Source organism: Dendropsophus ebraccatus, chromosome 1 (assembly GCF_027789765.1).
Source record: "Dendropsophus ebraccatus isolate aDenEbr1 chromosome 1, aDenEbr1.pat, whole genome shotgun sequence".
Lineage (NCBI taxonomy): Eukaryota > Metazoa > Chordata > Amphibia > Anura > Hylidae > Dendropsophus > Dendropsophus ebraccatus.
Window position 1 is genome coordinate 118,187,148 of NC_091454.1, and position 22,965 is coordinate 118,210,112.

General features: G+C 42.1%; 2 protein-coding genes across 4 annotated transcripts in view; one reads left to right on the forward strand and one right to left on the reverse strand.

Moving 5' to 3' along the window:
- Positions 1-6,844: 6,844 nt before the first annotated feature.
- On the reverse strand, positions 6,845-22,193 carry DUS4L (dihydrouridine synthase 4 like). Of its 3 annotated transcripts, none has more exons than XM_069977451.1 (7): positions 22,096-22,193; positions 20,778-20,902; positions 18,319-18,440; positions 15,540-15,654; positions 11,416-11,538; positions 10,781-11,007; positions 6,845-9,036 (listed from the first exon to the last, which is right to left on the reverse strand). In XM_069977451.1, exons 2-7 carry the CDS (start codon positions 20,885-20,887, stop codon positions 8,789-8,791), a joined length of 945 nt encoding a protein of 314 aa, XP_069833552.1. In that variant the 5' UTR covers positions 20,888-20,902; positions 22,096-22,193; the 3' UTR covers positions 6,845-8,788. The 3 variants fall into 3 exon arrangements, with proteins under 3 accessions (XP_069833552.1, XP_069833543.1, XP_069833558.1); XM_069977442.1 differs by having other exon boundaries at positions 15,540-15,657; XM_069977457.1 differs by lacking the exon at positions 22,096-22,193 and having other exon boundaries at positions 15,540-15,657; positions 20,792-20,878.
- Positions 22,187-22,965, forward strand: part of COG5 (component of oligomeric golgi complex 5) — a 225,643-nt gene continuing 224,864 nt past the window's right edge. The window contains exon 1 of the mRNA XM_069977427.1: positions 22,187-22,298. Coding sequence (XP_069833528.1) covers positions 22,187-22,298 — 112 coding nt within the window. The remainder of the gene's footprint in view (positions 22,299-22,965) is intronic.

The following is a 22,965-nucleotide window of genomic DNA, read 5'->3' on the forward strand; positions in this document are numbered from 1 at the left end:
AATTTTCCAGACGTGTTCTACAAGAAGCAGGCTGACATGCTACCACCTCATTGGGCATACAATTCCCCCTTGACCTTCTTCCTGGTGCTATGCCCACTTGTGGTACAGTTTACCCACCCTCGGTCCTGGAAACTTAAGCAATGTCTTCCTACATTAAAGGAAATCTGTAGAAAGGCTTCATTCGTAAGTTCACATCTGCAGCAGTTGTTGGCTTCTTCTTTGTACAGAAGGATGGGTCTCTTAGCCGTGCATCAACTATTGTGGCCTCAGCAAGGTTCCAGGGAAGAACCTTATCCCCTGCCACTGAAGTTAAAGTTGTTTGACCGTCTTTGTTGAGCTTGGATCTTCACGAAAGTTGACCTCAGGGGCGTGCATCTAAATCCATGAAGACGACAAATGGAAGACTGCTTTCAACATCAAGGATGGTCACTTTGAGTTCCTGGTAATGCTCTTATGGTTATGCAATGCCCAAGCAGTCTTCCAGGAATTCATTAATGACATCTTCTGAGACCTTCTTTACTTATCATCGAGAAGAAATCTTGATTTATTTAACAGATCTGCAGACCCATGTGGGACACGTACGTCAAGTACTGAGGCGCCTAAGGGCCAATCGCCTCTATGCCAAGTTGTAGATATGTATGTTTCACCAGTCCACCTTTTCTTTTCTTGGGTACATCATCACCTACAGAGGCCATGGGTCCCTGTTGGTCTTCAAGCGTTACAGCGGTTCCTGGGGTTTGGCAACTATTATCGGCAGTTAATTCCACATTTTTCCACCCTGGTCATGCCGATTGCGGCCCTTACCAAAAAAAAAAAAAAAAAAAAAGGTTAACCCCAAGCAGTGGCTGGTTGAAGCTGATCAAGCCTCTGCTAGATTCAAGTCTGCCTTTGCTTCTGCTTCTGTTCTGTCCAGACCCTACTAGGCCGTTCTCTCTGGAGGTGGATGCCTCTTCTGTGGGAGCCGGAGCTGTTCTCACCCAGAGGGATTCTTCAGGGAGGACTAGAACATGTGGCTTCTTTTCAAAGTTTTTTTTCTGGCAGAGAGAAATTACACCATAGGAGATTGTGAGCTACTGGCAAGATCGTGAGCTACTGTGGCAAGAAGGCACTCTTCATCATATCATCTCTCCTGAATGCTTGGTTCCCGTGGCCGCCTCAATTCTGCATAGTGTCCCTCCTGGCAAGACCTATGTGCGCCCAGCGTGATGGAGGAAAGTACTAAATTAGGGTCATGTTTCCTTGTTGCTGGGCATCTCGGTATCCAAAAGACAGGGCAGTTGATCTCCTGATATTACTAGTGGCTAGGTCTTTACAAAGATGTCTCTGCTTGCCAGGACAATAGGTCAAGCCTGCTTCTGTGGGTGGAGTTTTCCTACAACCATATTAACTTGAGTTCCACAGGCACATCTCTATTCTTTGTAATCTATGTATGACACCCTCAATCTCTATTGCCTCTGTCTACATGCTTTGAGGTACCTGCTTTGCGTTTATTTGGAACAGACACACCAATCCCTGATACATGCATCCAGTCGGATGAAGTCCCAACAGGGCCGCTTTAACCAGAGGGCTAGAGGTGCACGTGCACCGGGCCCACTGGTAAAAGGTCCCCCCGAGCAGGCCGGACTTTGCTAAGTGTGACCAGTGTGGTCGCACCAAGCTCCGGCCACCAGCCTGTCAGGGGGGAGCGCCATGAATGGGTAATCTACTTACCTATCCATGGCGCCCCCCAGCCATTGGCTCCCTCCCTGTCAGTCACTCTTGTGGCCGCACTTCCTGCGGTCACAAGAGGCCACACTGTCCCTCTGGCTTTGGCACCCAACATCACTGGTGCTCCGGCACCAGGGGAAGGGAAGAGCGGCCTCTTGTGACTGCTGCAGTGCGGCCACAAGAGTGAAGAGAAGAGGAATGCGTGAACCCAGGTGAGTATAAGAGGGGCTATATACACAGGGGGGCTATATACTATTGGGGGAGCGCACAGAGGTGCTATATATTATTGGGAGAATGCACAGGGGGCTACATACTACTGGGGGAATGCACAGGGGGGCTATATACTACTGGGGGAGCGCACAAGGGGGCTATATACATCTGTGGAGCCCACAGGGGGCTATATACTACTGGGGGAGCACACAGGGGTCTATATACTAATGGGGGAGCGCACAGGAGGGCTGTATATAACTGGAGGAGCACATGTGGTCTATATGCCACAGGGACACCTTAAAACTAAGGGGGCACAGAGGGGTGTAACTACTATATAGGGGTACAGAGAAGTGTAACTACTATATAGGGGTACAGAGGGGTGTAACTACTATATAGGGGTACAAGGAACCTAACTATTGTATGTGTTGAAGCCTAAAATATTTGTCTTGCTGATTCCAGAGAGAGGATTCACAGCCAGGAGAAGACTTCAAGGTGGCCCAGGCTGGATGGAGAGAAAAAGAAAAGGTGACAGACTCTGATCGGAGAAGACGCCACCTGTGAGTCAGTGTATGTAACTGCACTCTGTTATAGGCTTGTAATGATAGCGGTCATGATGTGGCGATTTGTAATGGTATTTTTGGTGATATCTTTCTGTTTTGTTCAGTGCAGTTTTCATGTAATGTGTAATCACTGTATGGTGTAAATAAGGTAACTACTGTATATAGAGGTCTAAGATAATAAACTTATGCAAACTTCTGTTTACTCTGACATTGCACTATATCATATTTGGCACTCAGTACTTCGTTGGGCTTTGTTAGGTATATGTCATTTGCTTTCTCTGAAGGTTTATTGTAGGCTCGGTTAATCATTACACATATATTGATCCGGGAGCTGGTCTTTACTTCATTATTTGTGTTGAGGGGTTCTGGGGCTTGTTTTATCATAAACAGTCTTATTGTGAGTTTCCCTTTTATGTGTTTTTACTGTGGGAAGGGAATTTTATTTCAGTGTACACCTTGGTTCCTGAACTCCCATCGTAATAATGGTGATCCCTGCTCCAAACAGGGTTCCTGACTTAGAAAGCGTCAGCTCCCTAGCAGGCCAGTGTCAGTACTGCATCTGAGCCTGAGGCATACACTGTATAGGTTCTGCTTAGTTTGCCAAGCAGGGGTAACAAACCCAAATTAAAGTGCACTTGTTACAAAGCACACTGACCCGATCAGCATGAAAGTTATTCTGAGGCCAGAGGTTCAGTTGTCCATGGATATGACCACACCAGGTCAGTACTGTGTGGAACCCCTATTTTGATCTAATTAGGTATGTCACAGTACAGGTACAGGTAGAAATTAATCCTTTACTCGCTGGGAACAATGAGCAGTGTGCTCAGACCTGCAAGGAAGGGGTTAAGTGGGGATACATAGCATCCCCACTTAACCCTCTAGAAAAAGCAGAACACCTATGAAAAAGATGGGTGTTAAGATCTTCTTTGGGAAGATGTCACTTACCACTCCAGGCTTCTGGTTGTGTCTTCATCTGTATTGCAACCTTTAGTGACATTCATGTGATTGCATGCTCTGCTTACCTCTGCACTTATGGAGAGGCTGGTGCTCAGGCTTTGACTGGCCCACAGCGGACCAGGGAATCTCCTGGTGGGTCCCTGTGGTGGAGTTTTCCTCTACCTCAGTTGTCTGTAGAGATGAGCGAACCTCGAGCATGCTCGAGTCCATCCGAACCCGATCGTTCGGCATTTGATTAGCGGTGGCTGCTGTAGTTGGATAAAGCCCTAAGGCTATGTGGAAAACATGGATATAGTCATTGGCTGTATCAATGTTTTCCAGACAACCTTAGAGCTTTATCCAACTTTAGCAGCCACGCTAATCAAATACCGAACGAGGTTCGCTCTCTAGTTGTCAGAATCCCTGCTGTTCAGCTATCCACATTTCTCATAATAATAAACACGGTGAGCTGTGCTGTGTGTCTGTGCACTGCATTAAGGTTGTCTCCTCCCTCTCTAAGCCCCACCTCCTCCACTGACAGGGACCTGCCTGCTGCAGGGCGATGGGAGAAGACCGGAGCCAGGATCAGGTAAAGTATATGCTCCGGCGGCCGGGAGGTTAACGGGGCGGGCTGGGGACAAACTCGCAGCAGGGATATTCATCCCTGCTGCGATTTTGTCTGCCATTGAAAGAATAGGGCCGGGATCCGCAGCGAGTCTCGCTGCAAATACGCAGCGAGAGGACTCGCTGCGGATCCGGCAAGTGGGTTTGTACCCTTAAGGTACAGAACTTCTGTATACCATTGTATAGTGTTGTGATGGGGCATTGGCTCAAATTCACATGACATTGCATTTTTACGACGTGGCAGAGCTGGTCCCATGGATATGCCATCATGATAGGCTTGCTTCAATCATAGATATTTGCATTAATGTTCCTATTATAGAATTGCCTATTTATAGTATGCAACAGCATGGCATTGAACAACACTTATCTAAAGCAATGATTTTTTTTTAACTCTTGCACCAGGGCCCAAGGGACATTAGCTACGCCCCTGCTCTGACATTGCACTGTTTTATATTTGGCACTGAGCACTTTATTGCGCTTGGTTAGGTATATATTATTTGCATTCTTTGAAAGTTTGTTGTAGGCTCAGTTAATCATTATCATTACACATATATTGATCCAGGAGATGGTCTTTATTTCATTAATTGTGTTGGGGGGGGGGGGTTCTAGGACTTGTTTTACCATAAACAGTCTCTTTGTGAGTTCCTCTTCTATGTTTTTTTTTTTAAAGGACTGTTATTTCAGTGTATAATTTGTTTACAGTGGTACCTTAGTTCCCCAAAACTTCTGTGTTTGAACAATTCGGTATTCAAACAACACTTTTCCCCCACAGATTTGTTTGCTTAAACTTTGCTGGGTATCGGAACAAATCTGGGAGAGATAAATGTTGGCTGAACAAGTTATTTAAGGTGTATGGGCATCATTGTTTACAAGAGCGGGGACTCCTGTCATAATGAGCTCCAAATAAGATTTCCCACTCAAGAGCAGAAAGCTTTAACTTTTTACTTGCTGGGCATCAGCCTTTAACACTCCATGGGCTCTGTACCTGACTCATGGAGTGTAAAAAACAATTTAACAGCTTTACATTATTCCCTACAAGAAAACACAGCTCGACTCTGAAACAACCTCCCAGAACGGAATGTTCTCTGAGAACAGAGGTTTGAGCGTGCATCAGTAAGGGTCCATTTACACAGAAAGATTATCTGACAGATTATCTGCCAAAGGTTTGAAGCCAAAGCCAGGAACGGACTATAAACAGAGATCAGGTCATAAAGGAAAGTCTGAGATTTCTCCTCTTTTCAAATCCATTCCTGGCTTTGGCTTCAAATCTTTGGCAGATAATCTGTCAGATAATCTTTCTGTGTAAATCAGGCATGTCCAAACTTTTTTCGAAGAGTGCCAAATTTGATGAAGTGAACATGTGCGAGGGCCGACCATTTTACATGCTACATGCTATATGCTTTATAACACAGGCAGATAATAGCAAGCTGGATACCTGGGGGGCCGTAAAAGTTCGGAACGCGGGCCGCAAATGGCCCTCCGGCCGGACTTTGGACATGCCTGGTGTAAATGGACCCTAAAACATACCTCTTTTGGATTGAAATGATGTAACAGTCTTCGTATGTAACATATACTCTTTCATGCGTAATTTACTTATTGGTTTAGTAACTGAACACCCAATATTGCATTCAGCTGTGCAGATCTTTTTGTTATAGGTGTCCTGTATGAATTTTCTCTGGAACTGCTGATTGGTCCAAGTATCCTTACCATAAGTCTTGGGGGTATCTGAGTACAGGAAATAAATTGTTTCTATTAAACGTGAAGCCTGTTTCTGAAGCCCAGCAGTTCATCAGAATGAATACCTTGTAATCTACATAGGTTAGAGCTTATATTAAAAGACTGCAAGACTATCACTCCCAGCAAGACATATTCTCTTACAGCCCAACACTGTTCAGGGCAATTGGCATATCACGCTGAGCAGGTTAAAGACGTGACAGTCCCGATACGCCGTGGAGGACCTTCACTGCAACGACCCCCAGTATGAACAGTTTGGCAGTGAGTCAGTAATGGTGTGGGGAGGCATTTATTTGAAGGACCGCACAGCTCTCCATTTGCTAGCCAGAGTACTACAGTCAAAATACCCTGATTGCTATTAGCTACCGGGATGAGATCCTCAGAACCATTGTGAGACCATATGCACGTGAAATGGGCCCTGGGTTCCTTCTGATGCATGGCAATGCTTAGACTCATGTGGCTAAAGTGTGTCAGCAGTTACTGCATGATGAAGGCATTGATGCTATGGACCATTTCCCAGACCTGAATCCAATCAAACACATCTAGGACATCATGTCTCGTTCATCCACCAATGACATGTTGCTTCACAGACTGTTGTCTGATGCTTTATTCCAGTACTAGGAGGAGATCCCTCAGAGATCTGCCACTTTATCAGGAACATGGCCAGCCGCTGTCAGGAGGTCATACAAACGCGTGGAGGCCACACACACTACTAACCCTCATTTCTTTATCCACCAAAGTTGCATGGGCTAATGATTTGATTTTCAAGTTTAATTTTGAGTATCATACCAAATGCAGACGTCCATGAAATATTCATTTATATTTACATTCATTTTTATGATTTATTTGCCTCAATGCATTCTACTATGTAATCAAAAAAATTACAATTAGAATATTTCATTGATTGAGCTTTAGAATGTGGTTTAGGCAGTGTAATAACTGATTATTTTTGTTTTTCCTTTATGTCTTGTTGAGTATGATTACATTTATTGACTAGTGACATGTTAGCCCTCTAGTGGTGAACAAAGAAAAGTAAAAATGTACTATCCATAGACAAATTAAAAGAAAAAAAAAAGAATTTAACTAACTTTATTTAAAAAAAAACCATATATATACAATACAATGTCCCTCTTTTGATTAAATTGCCAAAATAGCCTGTTAGGCTAGGTTTACACTCCGTTTTTTCTATCAGTTTAATGTGTACCTTTAAAGGAAAAAAACAGATGCAAAAACTTATGGTAAAAAATGCTATGGTATGTCATACTGCAAAATTCCGTTTTTCATTATATAAAAAAAAAACAACACAGATTGAAAAACACCAAAGCATGGTTGACCATGTTCTGTACTTTAAAATTAAATGTATGTAAACTCTGAAATGGGTGGGAAAACAGTGCGAACCTAGCCTTACTTTCAAACAAATATAAACATCTATAAAATAAGACCTCAGGCAGACTGTTTTACCAGATTTACCATGGCGGGAATGGGGGCCTATAAATGGCCTCAGGCAGATATTTATGCAAACTCTATTAATCATAGCATTCAAAAGGATAAACTGCCAGAATAAAGTCTAAAGGCAGGTGTCAGCTGTAAGATAAAACCAGCGTCCGCTGCATATAAAGCAGGCTAAGCCCCTAAGCCGTCTCTATAGGCAATGACTGCAAAGCCAGCATTAAAGTATAATCACACTGAGGAATTTGAAGTGGAATCTGTGCTTAATTTCTCACAGTTTCTGCTTGAAATTCCGCCCGTTAATTATGAACATAGCAATGTCCCATTGTGTTCAATGTAATTTCCGCTCTGCAGAATTTTCCATCGTGGATCCACTTTCCTCCCAAAGAACTGACATGTGAGTTCTTTGGGTGGTTTCTACTTGAGAAATCCTAAAGAAGTCAATGGGGCTTTAATTCCAAATTAATTGAACAGGCGAGGAATTTCAAGCACAAAACTTTCCTCTTCAGTTGCTTGCCTATTCCTCAGTGTGAACATACACTAAAAGATGTATCAGTAAATGGTACGAGATAGAATAACCCCCTATGAGACTTTTAAAATGAGGGAATATAAAAGAGAAAAACAGTACATGAACTTAATGACCTTTAGGCTACGTTCACACAGTGTATTTTTTAAGACAAGAACGGCCGTTGTAGAGAATAAAATAACGGCCTTAAAAATAATGCACTGCACTGAAACCTATAGAGAACAACGGCCGTTTTTTACACACTGTATGAACAATGACTGTTGTGCAAATACAGCCACGGGAATAATTGACATGTCTGCTAGAGTGAAATGGCATGGCTGCTAGAGTGCAAACTATGGCTGTTGTTCCTGCTTCGCTTACACAATATATGGCGTTCTGACGGCCATACACTGCATAGACTTCAATGGTTAATTGGAGTGGAGGCACACCCAAATGTGCCTCCATTCCAATTAAAATAAAATGATGTTTCTGCGGCCAATATATCAGTGTCGGCTAAATGAACATGTCAAACAACAGCCGCTGCTTATACATAATGTGAACATAGCCTTAAAGAGAATGATTGATAGCAAGACTGTATTGCAAAGAGTGGGTCGTAATAGTAAGTAACGCAAGCATATATGGACAAAAACATAACAACAAATGAACAGCATGTATATAAGGCCCCTTTTACACATCGTATTCCGAGCCAAAACCAATAGCGTAACAGAAAAAGAGAAAAACTATCATGGAAAGATTTGTTTCTGACCCAATAATGACCAAAATACGATGTGTGAAGGAGGTCTTCAAAGCTCTGTCAAAAGACGATAAAAACCATTGATAATCCTGCCATAATATTGATATTCTCAATTGACCAAACAAAGACTTAAAACCAGGCAGATTGTAGCAGTAGCTCCGTGGGAGCCAAATGAAGGTACAACTCTGTCTTTAGAGAAGTTTGCAGAAGAAACCATAGCAGTGAATCACAGTATTCCCAACTAGGCTGAGTTCTCATGTGCATCACTGCTCCAAATAATAATGGAACAGAAATGGGCCCAATAGCCCATCACATTCCGTAAGTGTCCCTTAAATAATCTACAACTGCAGACGTACTAGACAGGACATTGAAAACCCTCTTCTCTTGCTTTGAGGTTATTCTCTCCATCATGTACATCAGGTGATGATGAAAACATGTGAATGGTGTTCCATGTTCCAGAGCAATGTCAATCCAGTCTTGAATACAGGCCATGGGTGTTTCCTCGTATCCTGCAAACATGGCTGGGTTTGCCAAAAGACCCCTTGCTGCCATCACACCTGAAAATGGAATCAAAATGTGTGATGTATGTTCTAAATAACTTAAAATAATAAACAATTATAAGACCTAACTACACACACAGCATTTTCTTCTGTGCCATTGAATTGTCAACATTGCTATAAGTAGCTATACCTGATCCTATGATAGGATTACTCCTTAATGCATGTGGTGCAATTCATTTTCATACATCAGATAAGCCTCTCCCTATTGCTGAATCAACCTCATAATTATGCTTTTAAACAATGTCCACAAGCTAATACAATAGCAAACATTTCTACATTAAAGGGAACTTGTCACCAAGACAATACCATCTAATCTATCACCATCATGTTATACAGAAGGAAGAACTGAGCAGATTGATATATATCGTCTGTGGGAAAAGATTCAGTATAACTTGTAAAACGTTGATAGAAATCCCTGCTCATTCTGTGTTAAGGAGTCCAGTGGACAGTGTCACTCAATGGACTGGACTCCTTAGCATGAAAACATCAGCGATTTCAATCAATAAATTACAAGTTATGCTGAATCTTTTCCCATAAAGATATATATGAATCCACTCAGCTCCTTCTGCTCCATAACATAATACTGATAGCTTAAATAACAATTTTATAGTGACAGGTTCCCTTTAAAAGAAATTTATCATCAGAAAATTACCTTATTAAATTTAGCTTATTATACATATTTTCTATTCGTTTCTTTGATATGTTTGTCTTTAAAGGGGTACTCCTGGGAAAGTACTTTCTTGACATATGCCCGGTGAGGTTTTTATTTTTTTAAATAATAATGCATACTTACCTCCCTATTGCTGCTGCTATCCTGCTGCTCCACCCCACTGTTAAGCCACTTGCAGCTTCTGGAGCCATGATGTTGCAGGCTAGCCCAGCCAATCAACGACTGACACTGCTGCAACTGCTGATTGGCTGGACAGGCCTGCAATGCCACGGCCCCAGGACCTGGAAGTGACCTAATAGTGTGAGGGAGCATCAGGATATTGGCATCAGGGCTAGAGCCAGGGAGGTAAGTGTGCTTTATTATTTAAAAATATATATTTTTTTTAAAGTGTCGTGCCCAGAGTAACCCTTTCAGTAACTTGCCATCTAAAACACTGTTTACATGACATATTTCATTTGCTCCATGTTTTCTAATAAAAAAAAAAAGTAAAACCTAATAAAACTATTTTAAGGGACTTTTTTGTTAAAAAAAAAGGCAGAGGGGAACACAAAAAACAATGTTAACTTACCTCTCCAGCGATGGATTGCGGCTCCAGGACCCCCACCAGGCTCCGGGATCTTCTCTCAGCCGACATCACGACCAGTTGATTCACTGCCCTCTCAGCTAACCAGTGACTGAGGTGGGACACCGCTGCAGTCACTGATTGGCTAAGCGTGCAATCCATCAGTCGGAAAAATGCCTTCCAGCTGAGGTCCCGGAGCCTTTGTAGCGGCAATGCGCAGGCACGTGGAGAGGTAACTTAGGATTTTGTATTAAGTTTCCCCCTGTCGGCTGCAAAATAAAAAAAATGTCCGGACTTCTCCTCTAAATTGGATTTTGCTGCAATCATGCATGAAACAAACCACACCAATTTTTGCACAAAATTTGCACAAAAATGTAGCCCAAAGTCAATGCATTTCAGTTAAAACAAAAATCTTTAAAAAGTATTCATTGGCTTTAACTCTCTTTCATTACACCTGCCATAAAGCACATATACAGATATTACCAGAAGGAAGTTATGCAACACCTTACCATCAGCTCCTGTTATCTGAAGAATATTCTCAGCTTCTTTTAAGCTCTTGATGTCTCCATTGGCCACCACAGGTATTGATAAGCTGTCTTTTAGTATTTTTATTGCATCATAATGTACAGGCTGATGTCTTTCTTCAGACAGCCTTCCATGCACAGTGATCCAAGAAACACCAGCAGCCTCTGCTTTCCGACAAAGGTCAACTGTTTTTGCAAGGTCTGCATGGATCCTAAAATGGCACAGAACACAATAAGGGAAGATGTGACTATGACTAATATTCTGAAAGCCATAAATGTCCTTTTAGGGTGCCTTCACATATGTACGGGAATCGCAGCGGATTTCACCATACAGTCTAATCTCTGGTTCCGTACCTTTGTTGGGGCATTGTGTGCTTATCTTATTATTTTACTATGTTCAGGAAACATACTCAGGCTCCTACTGTGAGTGCAATTTGGATTCTAGCATGTAAAATCGTAACAGTTCTAAAATATTATATCTATGGTACCTCAGAAGTCAAGATATTATATGTCTGTAATAGATTTTACATTCACTAAATAATAGGAGAATAGAATAGAATATCGTTTATACATTACATATTAAATAACTCACACGTGAATACAGCAACAATACAGCATACCTTATTTTGATTGAGACAGAAAATCTTTCATTCTCAACTCGGCTACGCACTTGTTTTACCATGTCACTGACTAACAGAGGCTGGTTTATTAGGCTTGCGCCGTAACCTTCAGACAGTGCCCACCTATCACAAAATAAAATCAATTTCAGGCTAATGACTGAGCTACACAGACAGAGGATTTCATTGTGAGAAGCTTGCAACACAAAATCAGCTGTGATATCATACGTGTGAATCTACCCTGAAACTATATTTATATATGTAGCCAAATTCAGGTAAACTAGAATCTGATAATCCAGAAAGTCTAATAATCGAGCCCTTTTTTATTGCTTGGTCACTGTTTACATGGTACGACTGGTAATATATAGCCTGGTATAGAAAAACATAACACTTTGCAAGAGGAAAATTTCAGTTAACGGCTAACATCATATGTGAGCCTTAAAGCCTGGTACAATAAAATAGTCTAAAAAAGCACATGTACATAGAGGGAGATATATCAAAGTGTCTCATGCTGTGTTCCCACATTTATGCAAACACATTCATTTGAAATCACAACCCCTTACATTTCGTAATGGCCACGTGGTGTTGAGGAAAGTCCTCGCACCAGTGCATAGGAATTGGAGACAGATACACGAATACATGTGGGAACACAACCTTATTGTCCTCTCACATGTATAGAATCAGCAGCAGATCTGATGTTGCAGATTTATTGCAGTAAATTTTATGCTGTAGATATCAATGTAACTAAATGATTGAACATAGCATCAAATCTGCAACTTCATAACAACAATATTAAATCTAATGCAGATCCTGTGTGTTAATGGACCCTAAGGGTGCATTCACACGTACAGGATCAGCAGCAGATCTGCAGCAGATTTGATGGTGCAGATTTGATGCTGTGTTCAGTTATTTAGATCTAATCAGCTGCGTATCGCAGCAAAAAAATAAGCTGCGTATACGGTGTGTGTGTTTGCACCCTAAGGGTACAAACACACACAGCAGATACGCAGCAGATACGCAGCAGATTTGATACTGTGTTCAGTTATTTAGATCTAATCTGCTGCGTATCTGCTGTGTATCTGCTGCATATGGCAGCAGCAAATACGCAGTGTAAAAAGCCGTGTGTGTTTGTACCCTAAGGGTACAAACACACACACCGTATACGCAGCAGATACGCAGCAGATCTGCAGCAGATTTGATGCTGTGTTCAGTTATTTAGATCTAATCTGCTGCATATCTGCTGCATATCTGTTGCGTATTGCAGCAGTAAATACGCTGCGTATACGCGTGTGTGTTTGTACCCTAAGGGTACAAACCCACTTGACGTATTTGCTGCGTGAATCAGTCTTAAAAATAAGCAGGCAAAACGCAGGTTGGCTTTATACGATTGTTCTGCGTTAAAATACGCAATTGCGTATTTTTGAAGTGTGAAGCTTGTTGTTAGCAAAGCATCAGTTGTTAAAATACGCAATTGCGTATTTTTGAAGCGTGAAGCTACATGCGTTTTTTGCAAAGGTTGTTAATAACTGATGCTTTGCTAACAACAAGCTTCGCGCTTCAAAAATACGCAATTGCGTATTTTAACACAGAACAATCGTATAAAGCCAACCTGCGTTTTGCCTGCTTATTTTTAAGACTGATTCACGCAGCAAATACGTCAAGTGGGTTTGTACCCTTATAGTGAGATTCTTTTAAAAGTTCATAGCAACTGATTAGAACTCTTTAAAGGACAACTCCGGTGCTGATAAAAAAAACTGAACTGAAGATCAAGTTAGTGTCTTCCTTTTTTATTCACTTCCCGGTTTGGGCTTTCCCATGATGCACTTTGTCTCCTGCAATGTCTAACTGACTCTGTAAAACTGTTAGATGGCTTACAGCTTGCTCAGTCAATACAGAGCTGGGCCACCTGAGTCATCTGACAAAGGGAGGCTGGCCTAACAGGGCTTAGACCAGTTTCCCTCTTGATGATGTCATTGTCACAAAATGGCTGCCACAGAAAAGCCTGGGGTCAAGTCATTAGGTAAGAATGAGTTGATTTCACTTCCTGGTGGGGGGGTTGAGGGGGAAAAAGATTACACTTTGTAATGTACTTCAATTACTGAGAAAAAGCTTCTCACCGTAGTTGTCCTTTAACCTCTTTGAAGCGCCGCGGTCCCGGGTGCCACGTGTAGCCCGGGACCGCCGTGCCCGCTAATTAGCTAATCGGAGGCAGTTGTCAAAGTTGACAGCTGCCTCCGATTACCGTTCCCTGGGGTCTAGTGGGGGAGGAGCGATCTCCCTGTCTGATGCCGGCCGGGGACTCATCCAAGATGGCGCCGTCCCCGGCTCGGCACTCGTTTGTTTCCGGCTGCAGCAGCCGAAAGCAAACGAGTGCCTATCTCATTGATCTTTGCTGTATATCTATACAGCAAAGATCTCAATGAGAGATCAAAGTATATATACCAGAAGTCCCCTAGGGGGGCTTCTAGTATATGTGTAAAAAAAAAAAAAAGTGTTGTTTATAGTAAAAAGCCCCCTCCCCTAATAAAAGTCTGAATCACCCCCCTTTTCCCAGGTTTTAAATAAAAGTAAAAAATAAATAAATAAACATGTTTGGTATCGCCGCGTGCGTAATCGCCCGAACTATTAATTCATCACATTCCTGATCTCGCACGGTAAACGGTGTCAGCGCAAAAAAATCTCAAAGTGCAAAATTGCGCATTTTTGGTCGCATCAAATACAGAAAAAATTTAATAAAAAGCGATCAAAAAGTCGTATATGCGCAATCAAGGTACCGATAGAAAGTAAACATCATGGCACAAAAAATGACACCTGACACAGCCCCATAGACCCAAGAATAAAAGCGCTATGAGCCTGGGAATGGAGCGATTTTAAGGAACGTATATTTGTTAACAATGGTTTGAATTTTTTACAGGCCATCAGATACAATATAAGTTATACATGTTATATATCGTTTTAATCGTAACGACTTGAGGAACATGCATAACAAGTCAGTTTTATCCCAGGGCGAATGACGTAAAAACAAAGTTCCCCCAAATAAAAGAAATGCAGGTTTTTTTTCAATTTCACCACACATTGAATTTTTTCTGGTTTCGTAGTGTACCAAATGCAAAAATTCAGCCTGTCATTACAAAGTACAATTAGTGACGCAAAAAATAAGGGCTCATGTGGGTTTCTAGGTGGAAAAATGCAAGTTCTATGGCCTTTTAAACACAAGGAGGAAAAACCGAAAACGCAAAAACGAAAATAGGCCCCGTCCTTAAATATAAAATACTTTTTATTAAAGTATTGTATTGCCCCGCAAAATTTATACAAATCACCAGAATACACTTACTATGGGAAATGCTTATAAAGTGCTTTTCCCCTGCATTTACTACTGCATCAAGGCTTCACTTCCTGGATAACATGGTGATGTCACGACCCGACTTCCAAAGCTGTGTGGGCTGTGGCTGCTGGAAAGGATAATGGCAGGAGGACACTGAGGGACGCAGGGCACTGGAGGGACACTGAGCATCCCCCTGCCATCCTCCTCTCCAGCCACAGCCTGCACAGCTCTTGGAGTCAGGTCGTGACATCACCATGTTATCCAGGAAGTGAAGCCTTGATGCAGTAGGAAGTGCAGGGAAAAAAAGCACTTAATAAGCATTTTCCGTAATAAGTGTATATTGGGGATTTGTATAACTTTTGGGGGGCAATTCAATACTTTAATAAAAATTTTGTACCTCGCAATCACATTGCAGGGGTGCAGATCCAACACCTGATCGATGAAGCACCTATCATTTGGACCTTTTAAATGGTGAAATGATTGACATGAGAAGGATCGCTGATGTCAGCTATTAGTAGTGGATGTCTGCTGCATACTGGAATTGAACTCGCGCCATACAATCCTTCTTCTGCGTAGGTAGTTAATTAAGAGCAATTTTCAATCTCTGTTTGGAATTTTACAACTAGTCTGGTAAACTCTACATTTAACTGCAGTTGGAAAGTAGGACCAGATTATCACATTTTCTAAATGACTGTATTAAAGTGCCAGTATTAGTAGTATTAATACTATCCCCTAAAAACATTGTATGATGACAATAGACAAATGATCTTCATACAGCAGGATGAAGACATTTCAGCCTTACCTCTGAGGGCACCCACAATTAAGATCAATACCTCCAGCAAAAGGGCAGACAAGCAAGGCTGCATCAGCCAACACATGGGCGTCCTTAGCAGCAAACTGTACAACAACTGGCTGATCTGCTAAAGAAACATGTGAAATATGAATGTTACAAGGTTTAAAGTGGATCATTCAGTAAAATAAGATAGAAAATAAAATCTCTTAGAAAAAGATAACAACATACAACTCACTTTATGGAGCGGTGGAATAATGACTACACACAGGCAATTTTATAAGCTATCATTACCATTTTATATAGCCAATTTACATAAGCTTTGTCTTAGATTTAGATACTACTACAATAAGAGATCCTGACTGACATGTCCGAAATCTGCTCAGGAATATCAGCACTCCAATATTCTTTGCTAAAAGAGATATTTTATTCAAGACAAAGAATTTTAGGGTCCCTGCAAGTTACCCACCTATAGGTTTCTCTGTAAAACCTACCACTTTTACAAAATTTTCAGACTGCAGTACCTGTCATTAGAAAAAACTTTTGACATGTCAGTGAAATGTCAAAGAGTTTAAATGGTCGGTGTCTGAGTGTTCATGTGAGAATGATGCGAAGAGAGCAGTTTGGCCCCCTGCAGAAATCCTCATGACCACCAATGACTGTGATAAGTCAGCTCATCAACATCGGTCCACCACTGATACAACCACCATCATCTCCCACACTCTCCCTTCCCTTTTACAAGTTAAAATATTTATGCCTAAAAAAGATTCCTTTTAGGCTGGGTTCACACTACGTATATTTCAGTCAGTATTGTGGTCCTCATATTGCAACCAAAACCAGAAGTGGATTAAAGGAGAAGTCCGGCCAAAATTTATTTTTTATATGTTATTACTGATGGAAAGTTATACAATTTTCTAATGTACATTAATTATGGGAAATGCTCATATACTGCTATTTCCCTTAATTTAGTGTATCAGGAAGTGTTAGAATTCTCTCTGAAGCAGTGACGTCAGGACAAAAGGTGTAATTCCTATGGAGTGTCCAGCAGGGGGCGCTCTGTATATAGAAGTCAATGAGTACCATTGACTTCTATATATAGTGCGCCCCTGCTGGACACTCCATTGGAATTACAATGGATGTGTATGTAAATGTAGTATACAGTGTTTTTGATTGAATACATTTATGAAATACTTTGGGGAGCAAGTGTCCTTGCTCCCCAAAGTATTCCATAAATGTAAGCAATCAGTACATAACAGTGAGCCCGCCGAACCGCCGCTACCGAACGCCCACCGCTGGACTACTGAACTACTACTCTCCCCACCTGCTCATAGCATGAGCAGGTGATGGGTGAGTAGTAGCCGGGTTATATCTCCGAGATCGCCGCCGCCGCTGATGCCGCACAGGGGAGCCGCTCATCACTGCAGCCATCATCCCCCTCCGCTCCCCCCTCCTGCTGCTTCCTTACACTATCTGATGGCTGACTCCCGCCCGGCCGCCACTCTCCGATCACACGTGTCGGTGGCCGGGCGGGGAGTCAGCCATCAGATAGTGTAAGGAAGCAGCAGGAGGGGGGAGCGGAGGGGGATGATGGCTGCAGTGATGTGCGGCTCCCCCTGCACGGCAGCATCAGCGGCGGCGGCGAACTACTACTCTCCCCACCTGCTCATAGCATGCGCAGGTGATGGGAGAGTAGCAGCCGGATTATATGTCTGAGATAGAGTAAGGAAGCAGCAGGAGGGGGATGATGGCTGCAGTGATGAGCGGCTCCCCTGCACGGCATCAGCGGAGGCAATCTCGGAGATATAACCCGGCTACTACTCTCCCATCACCTGCTCATGCTATGAGCAGGTGGGGAGAGTAGTAGTTCAGTAGTCCAGAGCGGCGGGCGTTCGGTAGCGGTGGGCGGGCGGCGGCGGTTCGGCGGGTTCACTGTTATGTACTGATTGCTTACATTTATGGAATACTTTGGGGAGCAAGGACACTTGCTCCCCAAAGTATTTCATAAATGTATTCAATCAAAAACACTGTATACTACATTTACATACACATCCATTGTAAATCCAATGGAGTGTCCAGCAGGGGCGCACTATATATAGAAGTCAATGGTACTCATTGACTTCTATATATAGTGCGCCCCCTGCTGGACACTCCATAGGAATTACACCTGTCGTCGTGACGTCACTGCTTTAGAGATAATTCTAACACTTCCTGATACACTAAATTAAGGGAAATAGCAGTATATGAGCATTTCCCATAATTAATGTACATTAGAAAATTGTATAACTTTCTATCAGTAATAACATATAAAAAATAAATTTTGGACGGACTTCTTTAAAAACACAGAAAGGATCTGTTCACACAATGTTGAAATTGAGTGGATGGCCGCCATATAACGGTAAATAACTGCCATTATTTCAATATAACAGCCGTTGTTTTAAAATAACAGCAAATATTTGCCATTAAATGGCGGCCATCCACTCAATTTCAACATTGTGTGAACAGATCCTTTCTGTGTTTTGAATCCACTCCTGGTTTTGGTTGCAATATAAGGACCACAATACTGACTGAAATATACGTAGTGTGAACCCAGCCTTAAGTTGTAAAGATATGGAGAGAGATTTATTAGAAGGTGTAAGATATACACTGGTATAAACTGTCCAAAGCAACCAATCACAGCTCAGCTTTGGTAAATTGAAAGCTGAGCAGTGATTGGTTGCTGTGGGCGGTTTACACCAGTGTATATTTTAAAACTTTTTATAAATGTTCCCCGTGGTTCTTGGCTCACCAATACCTTGGTTTGTAGTGAATTCACTGTCTCTGGCTTTAGCTGATTTGATGAAGTCTGCAGCAACTATCATTGGTGAATAGCACAAGTCACAGCCATACTTTCTTACCAGGTTCCTGAATGCCAGTCTAGTAAAGTAAGCAGAAGAAACAACCTATAATTAACTATGAAGATAGAAAAGACTGGTTACACTAGCACAATGGCTTCACCCAATGGACCACACCGAGTTTAATTGGCTATGCCAGGATTCCAGTTATCTTAATAGTAAGAATCACCTGCTTCATTTAGACCATGGGAGATATCTCTACACCTTTGTACATAATGTGCCCTCTAGCACTTTAATGTTCTCCATTTTTTCTATCTTAGCTAAAACTAGTCTACCTCATCACTAATTCCTTGGCTAATGCAAATACTTTTTGATAGCGAGACTTCCTGGAAGTTACAGCTAACATGACATCAGCAGGTGAAGCTGCCATATAGTTATTTTATTTGCCCCCTATTTAGTAAGGGGATCCTCATATCTACTCTGTGTTTAATTATTATCATTTTTCTACCGAGTTGTTTCTGTGCAGTATTTGGATAGGGATTCTAACCCATACTTACCACACTAGTTGAGGGGAACGCTTCAGGAATGTAGGGACAGGTTCCGGATGGGGTCGATCTTTTTAGGCGGAGTGCTCCGTATTAATTAGGAATTTAGAGAAGTTATAGGATGCTGCTGCTAGTGTAGGGATTTTTAGATTTATGTAGGCAGGGAGGGACTTCTATTTAATTTTCCCTATCCTGGTTTACTAGACACCGTCCAATACTTTACTAATATACACACACACATATATATGTATATATATATATATATATATATATATATATATATATATATATATATACACACACACATATATATTTTTTTCCTTTTTATTTATCTGTTTGGCCACAGTATAGTATGTCGATTCTTTACTAGATGGGACATAGAGTATTACATCTTTATATATTTGCATCATAGAGATCTGCGAGTGTACAGTTTTTGATTTCAATAACGATTATCTCCTTGTCCCCTTTCCTGAAGATAAAAGTTACGAGCTACATAACTAGTTGATGTAGAAGGAGTGTCAAAATATTATTTCACTGGATTTCTGATTTATCTTATTACTAATACAAGCAGTTAGCCCCGTCCCTACACCTTCCTTATATTTTCTATCTATATTGAGTATCACCAATACATAGTGGGTGGAACGCAAGATGCATTCCAACCCACGCTACAGGACATGTTAGCACGTGGCATCAAACGGCTCTGTCATATTGGGCGAGCCAACTGAATGCACATGTGCTTGGAACGCAGAGTTCGGTCCAACGCTCTCCATGCTACATCGGGACCCTCCTGCAATAGTCTGTAAGTACATTTATGTTCTGTTTCCCCTCCTCCCCGTCATTCCTGTTCTATGGTTTCGTCCCTATCCCCATTGATTACTGCCATTCATTCATTTATGCCATTGCTATTGCACAGCACACTGGGGCTCTGTGGATTTTGGCCACTTTAACTTGGCGCTCCAAGCGCTTATCGGAGGCCGTGTACTTTAGTGGCCATATTGGTTCCCGTGAGCTCTTTATATCTATGTGTCCAGTGCAAACAAGGATGTTATCACACTTGATCTATCGGTCTATTCTTTTTGCAGACATATGTTTTGAATGATAACTGCAATCTGTTGTGTGGCGTTGATTTTTGTACATCTATGTGTATAGAGTATATACTAAGAAAACATCTGAAGCCCCACAGGTTTACACTCCCCCCCCTCCCATTGTATAGTGGGTGTTTATGAATCCAAACCCTCTAACTGATATATTATAATTATAGAGTTTCTTAGTGGTCTCCTGATGATCCCACAGCAACATTGTGGGTGAAATGCACAGAGACGTTGTTTGTGTATATCTGACTACTGTTTATATTATCTGAGACGGTGTTTATTTATATCTGACTACTGCTTATATTATCCTTTTGGCTTCTGACATTTCTAACGCCATTGAGCATAGCTGGAGCCATCTGTTTGGACTTGGAGATTCAACACTCTGTTTATTTGTTGATTGTGCCCTCTGTGTAGAATACACATTTTTAATAGATTTTAATGCATATCTAGTAAAGGTTATTTTAAACGTGATTCTGGGACTTTTTTTTTTTTTAAGAACCACCTTATATGCCTCACTACTCTTGTTGGCAAACTGCTTCCCGGAACCACTGATGAAGTACCTCAATACAGTACAAGTATGAACAGTTTTAGTTTTTGTGTAGCATGTGGATAATTTACTTAAGATGTATGCAGTGTGAATCTACAAAAATCTACACAATGTTGCACTAAAAGCTTACAAGTTGCTTAGAGCTTGTGTAGATTTGTGCAAAAAGTTGCATATAAAACTAGCCATAAATAAAGACTCCTAAATATGAAGGCTTCTTAGTACTGAGCAGCACTTACTTAGAATATCGTACCATTGGTGCACATATCTTTACTGTACTGGTGGAGCTAAATAAATCTGCTGGGTTCTGTGGAAGACATGCTTGATTGTCTCCTTGTTGAAGATGCATAGCAGCATAAAAGATCTATAAAATAATCAGAATAAAACAACAGTTACTTAATCACAGATTTAAAACAATGGCCGTTCAACAGTGTATTGAACAACAGCTGTTGTTTGGTATGGACATGGAAATAATTAACATGTTGTTTGACACTTACTACAACAGCCCTTGTTTTTGAGAACCAAACAGCAGCTGTTGTTCATACATCGTAAAATTACATTTTTTCCTACTGGCATCAGCAGCACAAGTCCCTCATATTCTTAGAAGCGTTCATAGTGGCCGTTCATTTAAAGACATGACCCCCCCCCCCCTCTCTTCTGGTGGGCACTGGTACTGATCGGGACCAACATGATCTCTTTTAGGGTTTGTTCACACATACAGGATCAACAGTAAATGTCCTATGCTGTGTTCCATCAACTAGTTACACTGATGCCTGCAGCAGATCCTGTACCTGTAAATAATAGGCTATAGCAGTGCTTCTCAATTCAAGTTCTCAGGCCTCACCAACAGGTCATGTTTTGAGGATTTCCTTAGTATTGCACAGGTGATATAATTGTACTCAGAGCATCAGGTATTATCACAGGTGTCTTTGTATGGAAAATCCTCAAAACATGACCTGTTGGTAAGGCCTGAGGACTGGAATTGAGAAGCACTGGGCTATAGACTGCTTTAGCTATGTGGCTACAAGTGCTCAGGACTAGTGTTGAGCCAATCTCTCAAAATGTTCCAGTTTGCAAATGGAAAGCTGTGCGTTTTATTACCAGTGGCTGCAGAGATTGGATGACACCCTAGGGTAGGCAGCAAAACATGGACATGATCATAGGTTGTATCCATTGCTCCCTGGCACCATCCAATTTCTGCAGCCACTGGTAATCTAATGCCAAGCCTTCCAGTGGCCAAACTGGAACATATTGACAGATGTCTGAACACTAGTCAGGACAGCTGGGAAGTACCTATTACTAATGGTGAAGTACCCTCTCATGGTGAGAATACCCAGCACTAGTGATTTAGCTAATATATCAGTGGTTTTACATAGGACTGCGGGTGAATCTGTTTAATAAGTCACTGGGCTGTGTCTGCGTTATCCGGGTGCAGAAAATAAGCTAATTCAGCTCAGCTACATGCGTCTATTGTGCATTGGTAACCGGTCATCTATGTAGGTATACAGCTCCATAGCAGCCATACATGGTACACTACACAGGACATCCCCGCTCTACCTGCGCTGTAATCGTCCACAAGAGCCGTCAGCCGGCGCCTTCCTCCTTCCTGAACACGTTGTTTACCAGTGACGTCACCGGGCGCAGGCTGATGACGTGGCTCCTGGTTGGCAGTGACAGCCCTGAAGCCAACATGGAGGGCAAAAAGAGTTCTATAGACTTGATGGTAGGAGCGGCGTCAGTCAGAGAGATGATGCGGGACGGTGAGTGCGGGGACTGGACACAGACAGACGGCTGCTTGTGCTCTGTATGCCGGCACACACAGCGCTGGGGCTGCCCTGTCCCTATGTATCACGGATGGTCCCAGGCATTTAGTGGCATTGGATACATAGTGACCGGTCACCTGACCAGCAGCAGACATAAGGCATGCTGTGACATAGCCATCCATTATGCACCTCACACTAATGCAGCATAGCAGCTATCCTGTCACCCTGGGTTCTCCTATCCAGCACACTTAGGTTAAGCTCAAATCTACCATTACAAAAAGCACAGTTTATTGCAAAAATAGCACCACATCTGCCCTCAGGTTGTGTGTGGTATTACAACTCTGCTCCATTCACTTCAGTGAAAGTGAGCTGTAAAATCCCACCCAAACTGAGGGCATGAGTGGGGCTGTTTCTGGAGGAAAGTGCCATGCTTTTCTAAGCCTGGATACCCTTTAACATGTATTCCAATTCCTTTAAAACATCCCCAGCGCTACAGTATGATGTCAGACCCCTCCATCCCCATGTCTACAGTATGATGTCAGACCGCTCCATCCCCATGTCTACAGTATGATGTCAGACCGCTCCATCCCCAGCGCTACAGTATGATGTCAGAATGCTCCATCCCCAGCTCTACAGTATGATGTCAGACCGCTCCATCCCCAGC

What these genes read in the sequence shown, in the direction of transcription:
- DUS4L (XM_069977442.1), bottom strand. Translation starts at nt 20,887, where the DNA reads ATGCATCTTCAACAAGGAGACAATCAAGCATGTCTTCCACAGAACCCA. An exon ending in TGAATTCACTACAAACCAAG is followed by an intron (nt 15,658 to 18,318) that starts GTATTGGTGAGC and finishes ATGTTTCTTTAG; the next exon opens with CAGATCAGCCAGTTGTTGTA. An exon ending in TCAGATAACAGGAGCTGATG is followed by an intron (nt 9,037 to 10,780) that starts GTAAGGTGTTGC and finishes TTCCATTTTCAG; the next exon opens with GTGTGATGGCAGCAAGGGGT.